This window comes from Falco naumanni, chromosome 15 (assembly GCF_017639655.2).
Source record: "Falco naumanni isolate bFalNau1 chromosome 15, bFalNau1.pat, whole genome shotgun sequence".
Taxonomy (NCBI): domain Eukaryota; kingdom Metazoa; phylum Chordata; class Aves; order Falconiformes; family Falconidae; genus Falco; species Falco naumanni.
The window spans coordinates 19,513,914-19,534,895 of NC_054068.1; the positions used below are offsets into that span (position 1 = coordinate 19,513,914).

The 20,982-nt window shown below is 36.7% G+C and overlaps 1 protein-coding gene and 1 long non-coding RNA gene across 2 annotated transcripts in view; one reads left to right on the forward strand and one right to left on the reverse strand.

Moving 5' to 3' along the window:
- The window catches only part of SLC6A2 (solute carrier family 6 member 2), a 78,577-nt gene extending 61,602 nt beyond the window's left edge, over positions 1 to 16,975 (forward strand). Inside the window, exons 11-14 of the mRNA XM_040615796.1 lie at positions 2,420 to 2,520; positions 5,309 to 5,476; positions 7,997 to 8,068; positions 9,665 to 16,975. Coding sequence (XP_040471730.1) covers positions 2,420 to 2,520; positions 5,309 to 5,476; positions 7,997 to 8,068; positions 9,665 to 9,688 — 365 coding nt within the window. The 3' untranslated portion in view covers positions 9,689 to 16,975. The remainder of the gene's footprint in view (positions 1 to 2,419; positions 2,521 to 5,308; positions 5,477 to 7,996; positions 8,069 to 9,664) is intronic.
- Positions 1 to 20,982, reverse strand: part of LOC121098122 — a 426,198-nt gene that overhangs the window by 371,797 nt on the left and 33,419 nt on the right. The window lies entirely within an intron of this gene.

A 20,982-nucleotide genomic window follows, 5' to 3' on the forward strand; every position in this document is an offset into this window, starting at 1 on the left:
AGGCAGGAAGTGCTCTCTGTGTGTGTAAATCAAAGAGTTTATACTCAAATGTCCAGACCTTGTCAAGATGTTACATCCTTGCTGCGTGTAAAGGAGTAATTAATTTACATTAACTACATTAAATAATCCTACTGAACTGATTCACATGAAGAGGAACAGTTATTACGTTAAACTATCCATCCTCTCTAACAAATATTCATGGCAAAAAGCTGCATTTCTGCTGTTTACCTAATGGGGTTCAGAATTAAAAGTAAACCTTCTGAACACATCACGTATAATAAATTACAAACTAGTAGTCTGACATGACAGATTGCACTGGAGAGAGCTACTTCTCTGGGAGCCAATGCCTCTAAGGTGTAAAGTCAGAGACTGCTTTATTTTCAAAGAAACTGAGAAGGCCATTCCCCACCACCCCACCGCCCACCCCGATTTTTATATCAGCAATAATCATTCCATTCTAAAATACATTATGGAAAATAGCATGGGCTTAGATTAAACTTTTGCAAGATACCTCATATTGGTAAGTCCAACCAGAATAGAATAATTTTTTTTTAAAAAGGGAAGAAGCTACCATTCAAATGGATATTTTACAGTCACTACAAAATGCATGTTTGCTTTGCATAGTAAATTATAGTGAACTATTTAATGTAAAAAAAGTGTTCCAATAAATGAAGATGGAAAACATCACACTGAAGCCTAGACTATTTCCAGAAAGTCCAAAGCATATAAGTTGACATGAATTAATATTATTAGAGTAAAAAAAACACACCACATTTCTCACATACAGACAGCTTGATACCCTAGTAGACTACTTAAAATGTTTAGCTCTATCAGGCTAGTGCCACCCACAGAAAGCACATTATACTCGTGCAGTGCTTTCTAAGGTATTCAGACACAGAATTCATAGCACTTACTTAAATGTGTAAAACCCATAAGGAATTAAAAGGCACTGACTGAAATGCCATTTCTTCCTTATTTACTGCTAAAGAATTTGGTATGTCCTGAGGAACCAAGGACAGCAAATTTTTTTTGTTTTCACCTTGGCCTGTGCAGCATGACCTATTCCGATTGGGAAGTCATAGTCTAGATAGTGTTTCGGAAGGGGAGTCAACAAAGTCAGAGGATCTTCCTTTCTGCATTGGCTGTGGGAAGAAAATTCTACTGCAACCATTTACACTGGTTTTATAGCTATTAATACTTCAACTGATTAAGTACTAAATACACGCAAGTAACAACACGCACACAAAATCTCAGACTAGATGGATTCAAGGGATAGTACAGACTAAGAACTAGGTGTTTGCAGCTCTTCTCCCCTCTGGCCATTATGTCACTTGCTAAACGCTTTGGTGCCTCCATTTGTCTGTTCTGCAGTGCAGTGAATCCTACTGCAGGTAGCTAACATTTGAGTGACTTCGAACAGAATATTGTTAAATAGTTTTCCTGACAATAGAAATCTTTTATGTTAATTCTTGCATGATAATACAAAGTCTGATACTGAAATAGAAAATGTTACTACCAAGGTTTTGATAATAATCAAGCAATCAAACCATTCATGTTTCTAAACCCATATTCTATATTCCTGGTACAATGAGCAGGACTTATCTCTGATCTATGCCTTAATGTAATGATTTTCATGTTATCCTCTGCTGTCTTAATTACTGCAGCAGGTAAAATTTCCAACTACTCTTGGTTCTTACATGAACAGATCATGTATCTCCTAAGGAGTCTACAACAACTACATGACTAGATACTTAGATGAGTACAGAGATAACAATTTTAGAATATCCTAGTTGTATTATAATCGTTAAAAACACAGGATACTCTAAAAAAGGCCACCTGTTTCTAGCTGATACAGTTTTTTACATATTTACACTGAACAGAGGCATCATCGCCCTAGTTCCTTGGAAAGGTGATGAAAGATGAAATTATGTTTGTCATAAATACAATGAACATTCTGTGGTATTCAGTGAAACATTGAAAGAAGTAAAGTATGCCATGAAGTGGAACAAATAAGCGTCCTTTGATAAACTGAGAATCTTATGATTCTACTTCATTATCAGGTTTGTGTGAATAAGGGTTCGGGGGGGGGGGGGGTGTCAGCAAATTATGTTACAATAGTCCACAACTATTAAAAAAGAAGCACGTCCCATTCACAACTTCACTTCTAGGTATTTGTGAAATGCCAGTTTTCAAAGGTAATGCTATTTCCGACAGGTCTTAAGTGCTCACAAGCATTTAAGTCTTGGATACAGTGATGTCAAAGACACATCTAGTCACTGAAAGATCAGTACTATCATCTTATGTGCCTTCTGATTTGGCAGTCATTCATGTCTGCTTTCTGAAAAAGCAGATGGGTTTGGGTATGCCAGCATCTCGTCAGTATTGATTTACACCAGTCTGATGTTCACATCCTTTCTAGGTGTGGATAGATTCAGTGAAGATATCCAACAAATGATGGGCTTCAAGCCAGGCCTCTACTGGAGACTGTGCTGGAAATTTGTTAGCCCTGCTTTTTTATTGGTAAGTGTCAATAATTATTTCATCATGGAAAGAATGGTAGTATATCACTTCCTTGAATATACAAGTACCAAGAGCAAGATATGCATTGTTATGCAGGATGTTGTAAGGATGACTAGGAGACACTAAGTTAATTCTTTTCTCCTCCTCAATGGCATTGGTTATATTTTGTATAATACATTTCAGAAGTGAAAGAGAAGCTAATTGTGGCTATGACCATCTTCTGTTCCTTCAGTTGAGCAGGATTTAAAGAAAATAGTTTTTCTTAGGGAACACTGAACACTTTGACAGTGTCCTCCCTGTCCCCCAGCATCTCTGCATATAAAACGTAAATCATTCTGTTGGGAAAATAAACTAGCCAGGGATAAGAGATTGTGTTAGCAAGAATTTACTTTTCATTGGAGGATACAAAGATCCCCAAATTGTGGAATGACACCTTAGGAAAAACTAACGTGCAACTGCACCCACTAATTAGCTATGTGAAACACTGAAGAGATGTATTAAATATACCTTTTAAGCTGCCTGATGTGAAAAACAACTGCTTCATTACATCTGGGGGAAAAAAAATCCCGAAGTGTGAATTTGGTTGCTCTGTGTAAAGGTTAGATTCAGAACTAAACTACAGTTTTCTACTGGGATCTTTTCCTAAGCATATTTGTAAATCAAAAGGTCAGGATGAACAATACGGAAATTTGACCTCACTATGATTTTAGGAGACTATTAATTGTGTTAAAGTTGCACATTCTTAAAACAGTATTGGTATTCCAAAGATACATTGGGTGGGCTTTTATAACAGCCTTCAGGACCACTTTTTTTTCTTTTTTTTTTTTTTTTTTTAATACAAGAGCTCCCGGCCCCAATTCATCAGCAAGCACCTACCAAGCACGTATTAATTATGCTTTTAAACACTGTTCTATGAAGAAGCTTGAATGGAACTATATCCTGCAGCACTTCAAACAGACTGACTCAAGTTGAACAGAATAATGCTGCACCAAGCGTTCTTAGGTTCTGTACGCTAGGAGACTGTTGAAAAATTAAGTTTTAGAAAGAAAGAGATCTAGCAAGCTAGCTAGAGAAAGGGACTGAAGGGACTGTCAGTCTAATCTTCAGTGGTTTAACATTCCTTGGTGAAACAGCCCCACTACCTTCCTACTAAAGCCTACAAACAAAAGGGTCAGAATGAATCTGTGGGTAATGCATCTTTCAGCCACCACAATGCAAAATATTTTTTTCCAGCTAGAAGTACTAAACTTGGAACATATCAACTTAACTGCTCAGTACCAAGGTATTTTAAAACCCATGGGAATGATATCATACTGGGTAGGGGACATTGGACAGTTTTGTTCTAGCTGTGTATTTTCTCAGTTTTTCTAAAAGGCAACATGGACATTACAAGTTTGATTTATATGGGAAAATTTAATATAATTTACCTTCTCACAGCCTTTTAGGTTCATTATTCGAACACTAAGAAAATAAAGCAAGTTACCTTAAATTGACAAAAATGGTTTAACTTACTAATTTATAAGTGAAAACTATAAAGATGGCCACTAGCATGAAAAAAGTAGTTTACCATTAGCCTACATAACTAAAAACTACAAATTCTAGAAATCTGGTCCCTTGATCTAAGAAACAGCATTTTTACCACCACTTATATGAAGCATACAAACTGCTTCACCAGAAGAGACTAAGACCATAAGCATAGTAAATAAAAATGAAAAAAATCAGGTATCAATTCTTTCATATATATATATATATACACAGTTTAGGATAATTAGGGAAAGGCTATAAAATTGCCAGACTTCAGTGTAATTCTTGCCTTAACAATCCCATGTGTGCTTAGTGCAAGGTGGTCTCTGTTTGGAACTGGTACTGTATTATAGATGTTCCAAACAATAAATAAAATTCTCTGCAAGAAAAAGGTTAGTTGGAGTTGGTCAGGTATCTGATATTAGGAAATAGCTACTTGAAGCTTTTTCTCCATATTGTCTCCAGCTATGTACATCATCCCAAGAAAAATCTCAACATGGAATCAGTATTTCTCTAACCAGATTTCACACTATCAGCTTCCTTCAACATTACTCACTCTCCCTGTGTAGCCTTTGAAACCCTAGGCTCAAAATACTCTCATTTCAAATTGCAATACCGAGCAGAATGTAAAGGCCCAGACAAACAAATTGAGGAACTCTGCATATTACACAACCCATATGGATATAAGAGGAGGGAAATAGGGTGGTACCCCACCCCGTCCTTCTTACATCTAGTACTGGACAACATAACACCAGCAGGAAAAAAAAAGAAAAATAATGTAACTTTCTTTTCCAGGCCATAAAGCTGCTTATCCTTTCCTCAGTAAATGTATCATGCTGGAGTTTTTATTATGCCTCTTGTTAAAAAATGGGTACAAAACTTCTAAAGGAAGCCTAATGCCTCTGGAAAACAAAGAAGGGGAAAACAACAGATCCTGCAGAGGTTTTCCTTAACTACAGAATCCCTTTTTTGTACCTGTAACGCTAGTTTAAATGAGGCAGTAACAGACAACCACCTGATCTCCCCAACAAAATTTCAAATAATCTGTGTCCAGAGTAGCTAAAATGAACTCTTAACACTAGCAAATGCATCAAGAACTTGAACAGTTTAAGCAGTAAGAGGCACAAAGTAAATAGGATGTAGGTAAATGGTAAAATTGGTTTGAAATATACCTTAGGGTACTGCTTAATAAAAAATATGAAATGGTTTTCCACGAAGTTACTTTATCTCAAAACTGTGGTTTGTTTTATTCTTTTTTCCCTAGTTTGTTGTGATAGTCAGCATAATAAATTTCAAACCTCTGACCTATGATGACTACACCTTCCCTCTCTGGGCAAATCGCATTGGCTGGGGAATAGCATTATCTTCAATGATACTTGTGCCTGCCTATATTATCTATAAATTCATGAATGTGCGTGGGACCTTTAAAGAAGTAAGTAGAATGCTAATAAAATGTCATGAAACGTTGCTATGAAATGAAATGGCTAGATCTAAGTTGGCAGTTTGTTTCTCTTACAAAACCTATTACTTATGAGTTACTTTTTGGATCCAACTGTCAGAGGCAATGTAGTTTTGAGGTAGGATTATTGCATGCTGCTTGAGTTTCTAGGTAGAAATTAGTTTTTCAGATAACACCATAATAATTCTGAAAAAAATATTTTTAATGTATGCAACTAATCTGATTGATGAAATATTTTTTCCTCATTAACCAAAAAATATACAGGTTATGGTATCTTCATATTCAGTTCTGAGGCATGGTATGGTCTTCACACAGTTCCACCTAATCAGAGTTCAGTACAAGACATGCTTTATCACTCCATGCTGAAGCGTTGTAAACTGTTGTATGCACAACATTAATTCAGATCTCTCTTGTCTTAGCGTTAGAAGAGTCTCTAAACATATATATCCATATGCTGAAAGAGTGGGATGTGCCACCAAAGTGGCCCTGTGTGGAGAATGACATTTGTTCATTTAACAAACATCCAGCAAGGACAGAACAAATGCCTTACTGGGTCACAGCAATAGATCCATTTAGCCCAGTACTCTGTCTTTAACAGCAACCACTTTGATTTTCTCTGTCAAATATGTATTCTTGTCTTCTATTTACTGGAATTATTTCAACATTCTGCAAAGCTAGAATTAATGCAGATCTTTCTGTTGCGTTCATCATTAATATCTGAATGCTTGAAGAAAATTAATATTCAAGATAGACCAAGGTACTGAAATAGATCTAGATATCAAAAAAAAATCTGATACAGGTATCCCTGATGGTCTCATCTAGCCTGTTGCTTTTAAACAACGTCAGTAAAAGAACCAGGGTACCAGACAGCAGCATCTTGCATAACATAAACTCACTCCATGCATAATATGCCTGGTCTGTGCATGGAATAAAGCAGAAACTGAGGGAGAAACAATTTGAGCCATCTTATTCTAATGATTTGCCTAACAGCAAGAAGTTTAACGTTGCAACCTTAATAGTGTTCTTTTAACTTCATTTATATGTTTATGTGTCATATTAATGTATTTATTCTATTTAAAAGAACCTGTTTCTTTGGGAAAAAACACATCCATATTTCCTTACATTTCACCCCCTGTACTTTTGTTTATTTATCAGTTCAAAATGGCACAGGATTAAGGTTCACTGATCATATTAATTTTACCATCACTATCACAATAAGTTATCTACAGTCTTAAACACCTCTAACGGTGCTCAGAAGTAAGACTTCTCACCATTATACAGTATTGAATTTTGTCCCATCATATGCCATAGTTTTATAACCTATCTTTACTGTCTGACTTGTACCTAGTTCTGCTGCTCTCCCTTCCTACAGCTGGAGTTACACAATGGTGTAGCAAGATACTGACGCTCTTAGGCAAATCACTGAACTACCACCACATAAAGGAATTAAGCAGAAAATAGGATCTCATCCTTCACCCAGATAGGGCACACCCCCCTCCTATAGGCCTGGCAGACCCAAAGGGATAAATGCCTTGTTTCTGAAACATTACAGTCATCTCAGAAAGGCACCCCAAAGTGGGAACTCTATCCACCCGCCCTGTTTTCATCACCTACAACATCTCAACATTGTGCATGATTTCTAGTTCTCATTTCCAGCAATTCTATCAACCCTTTTTGTTCCATTCTTGGATGTTTACAAACCTATTTTCTAGTAACATCTGAGTGGCAAAGAATAATTCGTACTGGCCCAACAGGCTTTTGCCAGCTTGCACAAGTTTACTGATATACTGGGATGCAGAAGCCTTTGGCCAAAACCACATTTTCTCATTCATTTTGTAGTGTTAGCAAGTTCAGGTTTATCTTTTACAGCTCCTGTAGACAGCAACTCACCAGTTTCCCCATGAGAAATATAGCAAAAGGCTAGTATATTACATCCAAATAACTATCATAAGTAGGATGGCCTAAATTGTAGCTGTTAAAAGTGTTGAGAAAGGTGTGCTCTTAGTCTAATGGGAACTCCTGAAACTGGTTGAAAGTTCACGATAAACCAAAATATACGTATAATCCCAAATGGCAAACACAAGGGTAGAGAATGGAGATGAACTGGGAAATAGTCAGTACCTCCCTCCTCTCTCACTGGGACTGGTCAATCCCATTACAGCAGTAACAGAAAAGTGTGAATTTAGGGGATGAGGCCTGTGATACCAACTTGTTCCTGATGTTCTTTTCCATATGCACTTGCTAAATATTTGGACTTAGTATTTGCATAAGCTTTCTACTGTTGCTTCTTATATTAAAGGCTAACACCAAGGGGCTTATAATAAGCTCATTCTCTCAGTGGCTAAAGTTAAAGGCACATGATGCAGTGATATTAAAGATTTAAGTTACCATTTTAAATAAAGTTCATGCTACTTCCCCATTATAGATTGGGGATTACAGACATAATCCCACTTCATATGGCTGACTTTTTCCTCTTCTTCCTATCTGGTTTAGAGACTAGCTTACTGCATCACACCTGAAAATGAGCACCAACTCGTGGCCCAAGGAAATGTCAGGCAGTTTAAGGTTTGTACTCCTTTCACCATGCTTCCTATTGTGGTACCAGCCTTTCCCTGTCTTTAACATCTACAGGTTTGCACCAATCTCCTCATAGTGGATACCTTTGCAGGTCTGTGGTTCTTTATTTCTGCCAGCATGACAAGATGCAGGAGGCTTAGTACCATACACATCAACTCTGTTGGAAGGCTTCTGGCACCTTGCTCCTCCTTTGACTAAGCAGAACCCATAATTTTCAGATTACCTGAATCCTGTATTTTAGGTTGTATCCAAATACAGTGAGATGTCTCACCAAGACACAAAGGTATTTCCAAACTATCACACACATTTGAACAGGTCATAGCCTCTCTTGATTATTACGCAGCAATCTGAAGTCATGTTTTCTAAACTCCAATTACGTATCACAACACATGGTAAACAGCAAAACAAATATTCACTGTCAGAGCTTAGACATAATGGCCGTGATGAAATAATGTGCTGGTTACGTGGAATAGGCTTTCCCCATAGGCCTGCAGTTGATTGAAAACACTGCTGGAGACTTCTTAAGCAGCCATGAAAAACAGGGTATAGGTTTCCAAATACTGCCTTCCTTTTAGCAAATAAAATAAGCTTATTGAAATAAAGTCCTTTTTGTAGAAGATAAAAAGGATGCAAATGCGAAGCTTGTTACCCTTATCAGCATTCATGCTGGACCACTTTCTGTCTTCAAAGTTGAAAGCAACTAGAATTATGCACACCACCTCAAAACATGACCCAGATTTTATAGTGGTGGTTTGTATGTTGGTATTGAAAATAAGAAATTTGCCTTTTGCTTGCTCTGAAAAATACTGTTTGAAGCATAATCTTGAATTTTAAAGGAAATAATCCAAGTGTAGATTTATGGGATGCAGAATGGAAGCAGGAAGAAAAGGCTTCCTGTTTCATGACCATAATGTATTTGATGTGGCCAAGAATAAGTAGTAACACAGCACCCCTTCCTGCCTTCTCTTTCCCCCATTCCTGCCCTCAGTTGTCTGAGGATTTTATGTTCCAGCTGTAAGTAATAAGTCGATTTTTCAAGAGGCAGATGTTCCTGTGCAAATGGGCTATAAACAGCCATTCCTACACAGTTCTAGTCTTCTGAACCCAAATTTATAATGGCAAAAAGGAAGCAAACTATTTTCATGTAAATTAGAAGAGATTGTACTGAGAAGTAAATTCCTAATGATACATCAAACCATGCCAGACACCAGGGCATACTAATTTGTTGCTGCCTTCAATAACAGCTAGGAATAGCTTTTGTTATCGCTAAAGCATAGTTAGTGCTTTGTTCAGGATGTTTGAGTTTGTAAACAAAACTCACCACTGTAACCAAACAAGTTAGAAACTTTTCTTCTCATACATGTTCAGCAACTTTGAGTTTTAAAACTGAACTGAGAACTGACTGAATAGCTTTTATATTCAGCACATTTCTCACCGCAGACTGGAGTCCACAGAAATTTAGTTACAATTTGTCTGTTAGTTTGAAACCTCTTTGTAACTCTAGGTTTGTCATCAATGTATTGAAAACATCTCTCACTATTACCATGCGAACCAATAAAAACAACTACTTCTGTTCCCTTACAGCTTCAACACTGGCTAACAATATGACAACCAACAGATTGAGGAAAAAGCCAATATGTTAAGCTAAACTGAGAATACAGAAAAGTCAAGTTCAAAGCTCCCTCGATTATGCTTGGACCAGGCTGGCTCAGAGCTTATCTACTGACTCTTTGAGGGAAGACATCTGTTCTCTGTTCTCAATGCCTCCCTTCTATTACTTGGCTTCAAATGATCTTTAAAGACTCAGTTTAATTTTTCTTACATCCTTTGGTGCCATGAGATCCCTACATGACCAAAACTTGTGAGTTTTGCTATTGGCAGAAGTCGAGGAGGGGGGAGCAGACAAAAAAGCAATTAACGTAAGTTAAATGCTCTTTTATTGTGAAGAAGTGAATTAAACTTCTCTGACAGTAATAATTACTTCAGATAATCATGTCATGACCTATTTTAAACCAACAACACCTGAACGTTCTTAGATCTAAGGAAAGAATACATCTCAATTATGAGGAAAGAGCAATTTTAACTATGTACTAAAGTCATTAGCTTTCTTGCCATACTATCCTTTGGGATATGAGTTTGCATCCTTCTGAAGTGAAGACTCTGCTTCATTTTCAGTGGCTTGTTATTAGTTTCTTCTCTTGGTGAAGAAGGTTGTCTTTCCTGTATATGTCCATGCCATTTTCTGTCCACTTTAATTATACAAGCTGAAGAGCAGCAAGAACAGAATTCCTGTTACAGCTACCACACTGTACTTAATGAAAAATGTATTCCCTTATACTAACAATTGAAATGGCTTTATCATATGATCCACACTGCACAGACTTTTTCAGCCAAGTGTGAAAGCGACATGCAAATAGAAAGATTTTAAGCTTTTTTTGTTATATTTTGTTCCAGATAAAGAATTTAAAATACATAAGGAGAGACAATAATTTTTAGAATTAAATAAACTACCCAGAGGCACAAAATACCAAACTTTGGCTTTATTCTCCAGCTGTGAACATGCTATTATTACAATTTAACCTGGATTAATCTACCAAAATATATTAAGATTGTGTTGAGTAATTTAGAAGGATATTTTAGGCATACTCAGCTCTATTTCAGCTCTTTTCTCTGGTAGTATTATGCAAGGTAGAAGATACAGAACAAACTCTGCATTTGGGTGCTGTTCTTACCCTGTGGTCACTTACCACTGTGTAGTATCTTCCCAGTGATCACCAGATTCAGTAGCTTTAAGTTATTTCTTGTACTTATTTATCACTAGATCTACAGTAATTTTCAGTGGCAGTAGCTACTCAGCTGAACCCAGTCTAGAGTTTACCTCTGGACCTTACCTCTGAATTTTTTTGCCTCTTATACATTCAATTCAGCTTGTCTTTGAAATTTATGTAGTTCTTCCTCTTTTTAAAAACACCATTTAAAAGGATGGGACTTTTTATTTATAAAACAATTTCTGTGGAGGTTTTTTTTTCCTTTCTTAAAACAGACCAGTTTAAAAGTCCCAAGTGACTTTGGCCTTTCCCATTTTAACACTAATTTTTGTTCAGAATAATGGAAGGGAAGTTTCTCTCCTTATTCATCCTTTTCCTCCAACATAATCAATACTTCAGAATTTTACCAAATATTGTCCTTTTCTCAAAGAGTTCCTGTAATAAATAGTAGTTTTATTTAAACAGGTTTTAAAACCCAAAGGATACTTTCTTCTAATTTTAAAGGAAGTCATATTTTCTGGCCCAGCTGATGGCCGGTAGGTGTTTAAACCATGTTATTAAATATATTTTCATAATAAAGGAATTTCAAATGTTGCAGTTCTAGTTCTGTAATTACACAGGAGGCCAAACAGTGAAAATATGTTGAGGGCTTCAAAAAAGCCATCCCACCAACTTCATATCTAATCCCGTTTTTATTGTTTGCTAAACTACATGAGAATCTTTTTGTTCTTATAAAGCTTATTTTTCAATAATACAGCTGTTTCAGTAACTGGCTTAACATGGCTAAAAGGCTTCTTAGCATAGATACACACCAAGTTTTGAAACTCTTGGGGGCTCTTCAACGTGGAGCTTTAATAGCTTGTCACATTATACACTGTTTGATTTGCTTATGATTGGAAATGCTAACAACCTGCATCAATGTTCACTGGTGACGCACCCCATCGCTACTATCCGTACAGCATAACCCATGCAGGAAAAGTTACGTTTCATCACCACTCTGAAATAGGAGCAATGCTATCTTAACAGGGGAGTGAAATCAACTTTACCTAGCATATTAGGGTTTGATTGTATTTTTAATACCAACTCCCAAGGCAATTACCTACTACATTGTTTTTATTTCTATTACCGTATAACTTCCTAGGTTTAGTGTAGTATTTATAGCTCAGGACACCACTGCACTATTGCCATCTTGTTCTGAGATTTTATAGACAAAGAACTTGCAATCTATAGAGGAGACAACAGGCAAATCAGAGAAAGAAGGAATCTTATTACCAGAAATAGCCTGAAGAAAAAGAAAGATAATACACATTGCATGACCACGCATCCAGGCTTTAAGTTCAAGATGTTACCCAAAGGAAGTCTCCCCAAAAATACTTGTCCCAGAGATGAAGAACAATGTCTTCAATTCTCCACAGAATAAGATGCTCAACTACCTCATGCCTCTTGGACAATAAACAATGCCATTTGACATCCATTCAAATGACAAATACCTTTGTGAAGACCAGGTTATTATATCCTTTTCCTCCACTCAATGATATGGTACAGACAGTCCAATAAGAAGCCACAGCTCTGGCACCAAGCTCCTCTTAGGCACCTACTTTCAGCTCCTGAATACATTTTCAGTATGGAAAATGTCAAACGCCACTAAGATACTCATCTCCTTTCAGTCCAACCACTTGTTTTAAAAAAAATGTTCACACAGTCAGGTCCTTGTCACTCATGTAGTTCAACTGCAAGTCTTCCCTCACTCAGTCTTGAAGTTTCAGCCAGACAGCTCACACTTTCCCTCAGCTTTACCTATTGTGGGAACAGACCCACTACAGGGAATGGTGCTCTCCCAGCTATCCCCATAGCATGGCAAGGATATGCCGATGGTGTAGGCATCCCACTTCCAAAAGAAGAAAAAAAATTTTTTATATAAACTAATTCAAGATACAGTATCATCTGCTTACCAATTATGTTGGCTGCTTTGGTAGAAAGAATTTAGTGAATCAATTAAGTAGCTCATCTGACAATTCTAGAAAATACTTTCTTGAAAGCCTTTTTTAAATCTGATAAAGGAAGCAGCTGTCATACGTTAGCATCTCTCTTCTGACCTTCCTTTCTGCCAGCGAAAAAGACCTGCCTGTGATCCATATCATCTCCTGAAGCCACAGAAAGTTAGTTAGCACCAAGGAAAGAGATCGATCGTTTTCTTTGCACCCCTCCTGCTGTCACTCAGCAGGATGATTCTTCATATACTTGGTACTGCTCTAAAGCTACATTACTAAAAATCCAAAGATTTAGATTTGTGGTAGAAACAGTGGGTCTTTCATGGGCAACAGTCCAAAAGGGACTAGTGCTTTAGTGTTCAGCGCCCGTTTGAACCATATCTTTTCTGCCAGTCCTTCTTGTGTTCTGTCATGTTCTGAGGCATACACCCTGGCAACACTTGAAAGACATCTTACCATAGTGAGGGATTTTGCAGGAAATCCAGGATCAAACACGATTATTTTAAATATAGAATGTAGGAGAAATACTTGGCTGTTAGTATTGTACATTCCCTAACTGCACCTGCAATGTATGTTGTATGTAATTTTCCCAGAGGAAATTTCCTATAATTGGTCATTTCTTCTCAGCAAAATACCATTTAAATGTTATTATTTAAAAAGGTCAAGCCCAAACATTTTGTATATACATCCACTTCTTATGCTATAGTTTTGACATGAATTAAGTTTACTTTGTACTGTTAGGTTGTAGGAGGCCACAAAGAATTCTTTTGCTTTTATTGTCTCTTTTGCAGTTCTTCCGATTCAGCATTAATTAGCAGATACTTGCTTTTACGGGAGTAGATAACTTTCATTCATATCCTGGACTGATTCATTAAGCTTCACAAGACATTGGCAAACATTTAAGAATTTCTTTCCTAAGAACCATATTTAACTATATTTAAACTATAGATGAGCAATTTCAAAACAGATGAGGCTTACAAATACCGTATTTTCAGTGCCCTGTTAAAAAATTTTAAAATGGGCCTGAAGGACTTGGACCTAGGACAATTATCACAGATCAACAAAGAACAGTATATGATCTACCTGTAGAAACGATATGCGTACTCTGAGCCTCTCAGAACAGTAAAATAGGGTATGTTTGTTCTAATACACTTTATTTTCTCAGGGCTCAGAATATTTATGGTCCACAGATCAGCACACATGCAAGAACACAATCTCCTTAAGTTAAAGGCCAGTATGTTTCAAATTAGACCCTTGAACAAATCGGAGTCTTTTGGCTATAGCACAGGGAGACAGATCTTCTGGAAATACCTCCAGAAAGGCTCCTCCAAAGGAAAACACTTTTTCAGTCTGCTTCCTCTGACTCACACCCACATTCCTGTTAGTGACTTTCAGCTAGTGGAAAGTTAAGCTGTTAGAATGTGAAACTAAATGGTTTATAATACATCACAGAAGTCAAAAACAAGACCTTGAAGAGCCCTTACTAGGTTCATATCTACATACAAGCTGAAAGTAGCATATGGACTATTTTAAGCAAAGCAGGCCAGAAATCACCATACAGGACTGAATCTGTGAGCTGCTTGGACATGTGAATTTTTACAGGTTTTCATTTACTAAACTAATATTAGCTGGTACATGAGAAAGCCAGCCACATTCTGGCTTTCTTTAGGAAAAAGGTACACTAGTACAGGATACTGCAAAACAATCTGAAAAAGTTTTCAGAACATAATTTACAGAAGCCTTCAGTTAACCCTGTTACATCTGTGACCTTGCATTACTGAGTTTCAGAGAGGACCATATACAGGGAATAGCTGTATCTCAGACATCCATGTTTGAGTGTTTCTGCGCTGTGGAAAGCAGGTTTTTGTTCTACCATTTCAGTCTGTTGTAACTCAGACTTTAATGGGAACATTTCACCAAGCACTCGCCCCCCCTCTTATCCATATTCTCAAAGGGCAGTTTTTGCTGACAGACAGCCAAGACCACTCAGACTGACCAAGCAGACATGCATGTGTTCCTTAGCTGTGACTAGATGGAAAATTACACGGTTTTGCCTGTTTAAGCTTAGCTGGCTTAGCAAGACTTGTAAGCCATGCCATGCACAGGGAAACTTTTCCTAGGCCAAAAAATTTCAGATTGTTCCAAATAAAAATTAAATCAACATAGGACCAAGATCCTCAGCTGGTGATTAATTTGTACAGTGGTACTGTTCACTGCCTGAGACTGAATTATAGATGCATCTACGTGCATCAGAGATTCCTATAGAGAACTGGATGGCCGATAAAGCCATTTCAACCAGGAGAAAAACGTAACAGTGTAATATAGCTGGTTTAAGTACTGAATTTAATCCATTTTTCTTCACCATGTAAAAACAGAGTATGTTTAGACAAACTGCAATCACTGTATGACTGACCAAGCAGAAGCATGCAAACACAAGACAGCCAGAACACTATAAGCAACACAGATATCATGATTGTATTCAGTGAAACTGCCCTACCTAGAACATCATATAGGTGTCAATGCAAGTGGCTGAGGGGGCAGGATTGAGGAGGGGAGAAGCTGACAGGCTTAAGTCTCAGTCCCACAGTGCAATGTGTAACTTAACCATTACTGCCTTTAGTTTTCATGTTGAGAACGTTGCTTGCGCCTTTTTTGCCTAAGCACTGACAGCAAGACTGGGCCACCTGTGTGCTTTGCTTTCCTCCTTTCTAAAGGTGTTTCTTTAGCTGCCATACTAAACTAATCTTGCTTAATTTCTTTAATAAGGGAACAGAATAAATTCAGTGAATTAAGAAAATTACTAAGCCTTAAGCTGGCTCTCTTTTGAAGGTGTCATGTTGTTTCTTGGTCACTGCCAAGAGGCCTCAAACTTGCAGGTGACCTGCATTTGTAATTTATGTTGCACTCTCTCCGTGAACCTGTCTGCAAGACTCAGCTTTTGTTTGCTGTGGGTAGTATCAGTTACAAAGTGAGAACCTCCAAGTAGTACATTTTGAAAATAACTTCTAATAGGTCTGATGAAGAATTGCCTTACAAATAAAAACTTTATAGCGAGCATTTACTTGGTTTACACCAGTGTTTTACTTAATTTTTAATGCCTTTTTATAGCAGTGACTAGACCTTACCTTACATAAGGGTACCTCTGTATAGGAAATATTTTAATATTTTTACCAGTTTTTTTAATTTTCATAGAATATAAGTGTATATTGTAAGGCGAGAAATTCAACTTTGATGTAACAAGGTTATCACAAGACCTATTTCTCCATTATAAGATTTTGTAGTCAGCCAGTCTAGTTCAATAATTTGTTGGCCTTTGATTATAAATGTAAAAATGTGATAAAGGAGAATAGAACATTATCTACAGCTAATGCACATTGTAGCACAATATTCTCCATTGCTGCCTTAATCTCATAAAAGGAAGTCATGTGTTTTTAATTTATATTCTTTTAAAAAAAAGCAAAAAATTCCAAAGCATCTTTTGGCTGCAATTTTGTGTTAGACAACTTCACATGAAACCAAATGTGTTAGTGTCCAGTAGGTCTACTTCCAAAGCAAGAGATCATATTGCAGTTTTCAGGAAAAAGTTTTCATGGAGTTAAAAACTTGCCACCAGTAAAAATACTCTCCAAAGTGCCCCAGTGACCAAAAGTGTCCAAACACAGCCACCACACTTCCATGCCCGATTTCATTAATTGTGCAACCTGCAGGTGCATTTGCCTTTTTTTTTTTTTTTTGGTAAGTCTTTGGTTATCTGGGGGAAATGGCATTTCAATTTTTTTTAAAAGGTTGGTTGTTGTTTGGTTTTGGTTTGTGTTTTGTTTTTTTTTTGAAAGGGAGACACCTACATGCCCATGTGTGTAATTAGAAACTACATTTCTTATAAATATGGATGTGTGTGATGTGTGCTGGTTAACTATACTTAAAATGCTGATAAAGATGGTGAATGTAAAGTATTTGTCCTCATTCCTCTGTCTTTCTGTGCTCAGTGTAAATAAGAACTGTTTTAAGCTGTGCATTAATGTAACAGATTATTCCAATATTGTGTATAAAATTATTTAAATAAAATCTGACAAATATGCACATAAAAAGAGTATAAAGAAAGGTCTTATGTACCAAGAATTTACTTATGACAGTGAATTAAAAGCTGAAATGAAAGTTTTGCCTCTCGTCCGTACTATTCTCAGCTAAAACTTCATGGTGACAGCTGGTCCTTGGTTCTGCAGCGATGTCCCCAGCAGTGGCATACTTGCCCCCCAGGGACAGGCATTTCTAGAGCAGGAGTGCTTGACAGCAGTGTGGAAAGGGCCTCTAGAAACCAGTCCTGAACTGACTCTAAAAGACTAGCAGACAACTAAAACCAAAAGCCCAAAAGCAGTACCCCTATATAGCTCTCAACCTTCACAAAACAGTTCAAATCCTTTCACTGTCCAGTGGATTAATTTCTACATTTGAACTCCTTTCAGGAATGTAATTACAGTGACGCAATGAAGCTTTCACAACCACACATTGAAAGGAAATTATCAAGACCTTTCAGGAACATGAACCAAAATGCATAGTACAAAAGTTGTAATTCCCCAAGGCTACATTGTTTTCCTCTTTACAAGCAATTCCCTTTGCCTCATTAACTTTGCCATATGTAGTAATAGCTATAATAGATTATTCTTAATTTATGGGTCAGCCAGGAAAAGGCTACTCTTATCTGACATGAAAGAAGAATAGATAACAATGACAAACCATTTTCTTATATTTCCACATGGGACATCACAAAATGATGAGAGGCACTATTTCCAAAGGTATATTTTGTTAGGCAATCTCAATTATCTACATACAAATTTCATACTTGGCACATACCGAGAATAATCTACTTCCCTCAGCACTTTTTTTTTTTAAACAGATCTCAGTATTATTAAGGTACATCCTTCAATTTTTTATATACCTCTACTACCTTCAAGCAAGTAAGAAAAATATGGTTTAAATTATTTTTTAAAACATCTGAAAAACTGAATAATGAATTTCTGTATGTCAGTTCTTAATAATGTAAAACACTTTAAACCACGAATTAGTATTAAAATAATCCAAAGGTAATTAATTTCAAAAAGTTTCAAGTGTTTCACAGATGTTTCTTTATACTGTTTTGCTGTTCACCCCAAGCCTGTTCACAAAATTTTCATTTTTCACTATTCTTCAATCTCCTATTTACTCTTTTCACCAAGCTTCAGCTAATTGGTAAGTCTTTTAGACTCAGCATTAGCATGCTATTATGAAAGTAAAACAACACAGGACTTACTTAAAATAATAAAGCAATTTTGTCCTCAAGCCAAGTTTCCTATTTGCTTTTGAATAACTATATCATCTCTTCTGATATTCCCCTGATTTACTGGAAAAGCAGGAACTTCAGTTACATCCTGTGTCAACAACCAAAACAGAAGAGGCAAATCAGGTACCAATGCTGCTAGTAGTAAAAACAGGTGCTTCAGCATCTCTGATTCTTCAGCATTTCAGATTCATACAAGTACACATGAAATTCCAATTTCCCCTCTTACCTAAGCTAATATTTATAACTTACATTAATTTAAAATGCAGAAGCACAACAAAAAAATTATCTTTTAAAGGAAAATTGAAGGTTGGGGAAGTCAGAATACATCTGATTTTTTTTTATTGTGACACAAATCAACAATGCTGCCAAAAAGTTAAAATACTACACTCGTAAATGCAGAGATAATGAAGAGAGAAAAAATGATGTGATGTGTAAATACAAGTAACTTTTTTTTAAAAAGTTCAGACAACCAGTTTAGCCTTTTTTTTTAAACTAAAAATATAATGCTATAATTGAGACACAGCCAGAAATGTTCACTTGCATAATCCATCAATGTGGAATTCCAGTAATAAAAAGTAATTCAGGAACAGTAGAAAACAGAAAGGCACTCTGCTTCCTCGACTGTAAAAACAGCAATAATACTGCATCTCTCCATAAATTTTGCAAGGTCTTGGACAGACCTGAGCAATGGTATACACAAGCCAAATATTTACTCTTCACTCTTACAGATATTAAGAAGTTACTAAAGCACAAATAAACCCCAGAATTTTTTACCCTCCTGTAAACTCTCCTACATTTTGAAAATACATTTGTCTTAGCTTTCATTCACTTCTGCATTGAAGAGTATTCTTTTAAACTCACGACTTTATAACATTCAAGTGCAAAAGCACTTTGCTTTTGTGTCTGCATTTTACATGGTTCTGAAAGTTACCTCAACAGTCTTTTCTGACAAAACTATCTGCTGCTGCCTGCTTCCTCTTCTCCCAATCCAGTCCTACGCCTGATCCTCTTCCTCCTAGTTTCTTCAGCACTATTTTCAGTGTCACCTATGAATGGTGGGGATTTTAGTACCCCCTTTGTGGGGATTTTAGTACCCTCCTGAAAGCAACCAAGTAGCCTCTTTGTGCCTTTATCTTCCTAACAACCTCATAAGAGCATGTTATTAGCACCACTTACAGAAGCCCAAGGCAGAACAAGGTCCAGATCCACAAGATACACCTTGGAGATGCCTTGGCTCACAATCTCAGAAGTCCATCACCTCTTCTCAGAGACCTTCCTCTCCAAGAATGTTCTCCCCACCCACATATACAGGAAGCTTACTGCCTAACTCCGTACTGCAGATTCCAGTCTAAGAGTCAAGAACTGAAGAACTATGCCTTGGGATGCTAAGCCCCTTCATGGGTCCTGCCCTCAAACTTGGCCAAAGTTGCAAAACAGATAACCTCTCACAAGGCCAGTGACACACTTGCAAAATCACTGTGTAATACAGACTAGAAAAAGAATGGCCAGTCACAACCCTTCAGCTGATCTATCAACCACTGCAGCTATCAAGTTTATGCTGCTGTTGCTCTATCATGCAACATATCTATCTATCATGCTTCTAGATGAAAGTTAAGAAACATGCAAGATTGGATCAGTATCCACCTATGTATTTAAAGTGCTGTGAATATAAAAGATTAAACTGAACTTAGAGAAGGAGTCACATACAGACTGACTACTACAGTTTTCTTCTTACATCAATATGATCTTTCCCTATGTGATCACAATTTATCATCGAACCATTTCCCAGAAAATCACCTTTATACTCTTGCTAACAGGTTAACAATTCTTTTATTAATAGGTCAGAATAGGTCAGTGTCCACTGTGTTCCTTCAGAATACAGGAATAACAGCACACCATAAGTTTATAGGCCCAGGCAGCAGGTACATCCAAATAGTTAGTATTTTCCACCGAATTATTCTGGATATCAGATTATGTTTAACATTAGCATTCTGAAGCACAGTTCTCTCAGATTTCATAGTAACAGGACAAGGAACCAATCTTCTGGTCTTATAAGAAGCTCATTAAATTTAGCTATCCACTTCAGCCAACAATGGAAATCTGAAACTAGCATGGACCCAGTTAAAGGAGCGATATCATTTACATAAACATACACAAATAAGCCACTGAAGGGAACAGCCATCATATCTTCCACTTGCACATTCAAAATAAACTGACACATTCTAGGGCCGCATAAGTTTATATCCACCCCAAAAAAATGTTATGCCAAATCCAACCATAATCTGCATGGCTGCTTTTACTACAGACTGGAAAACATCAGTTGTGGGCAGATGTACAAACAGAATGTGATGAGATGTGACAGAAATATACACAGCTCACGCCATGACTAAATAAATTATTATGCTAGATTATTTTCAGAATTACATTTGCAGGATAATTTTGTTAGACAATTCATTTTCTTCTGAATTAATCACTAAGTTTTAAATGTCTTAAAAATTCACAGAAAGTCTCGTATCCAGACATTACCATTCTAAAGTCTTGAAGTACACAAGAAAAGCTGAGGGTTAAAAATACAGAAATGTTCCATCCTGGTGGAACAGAATTGTGTATTCATACCACCTAAGACAAGGCAGAAAATATACAAAATGAAAGTTAAACCCAAACATTTCTATAGGAGAATATTTTTCAAACCCAAGAAATAAATACACATTAAAATAAACAGAATTTCCAGCTTGATTGCCTTATATCCCAAGGAGGGGTGAAAGAACAAGACAGAAAAGAATGAAAATATTCAGCATTTACAACTAAAAGGCTTTTCTTTTTATT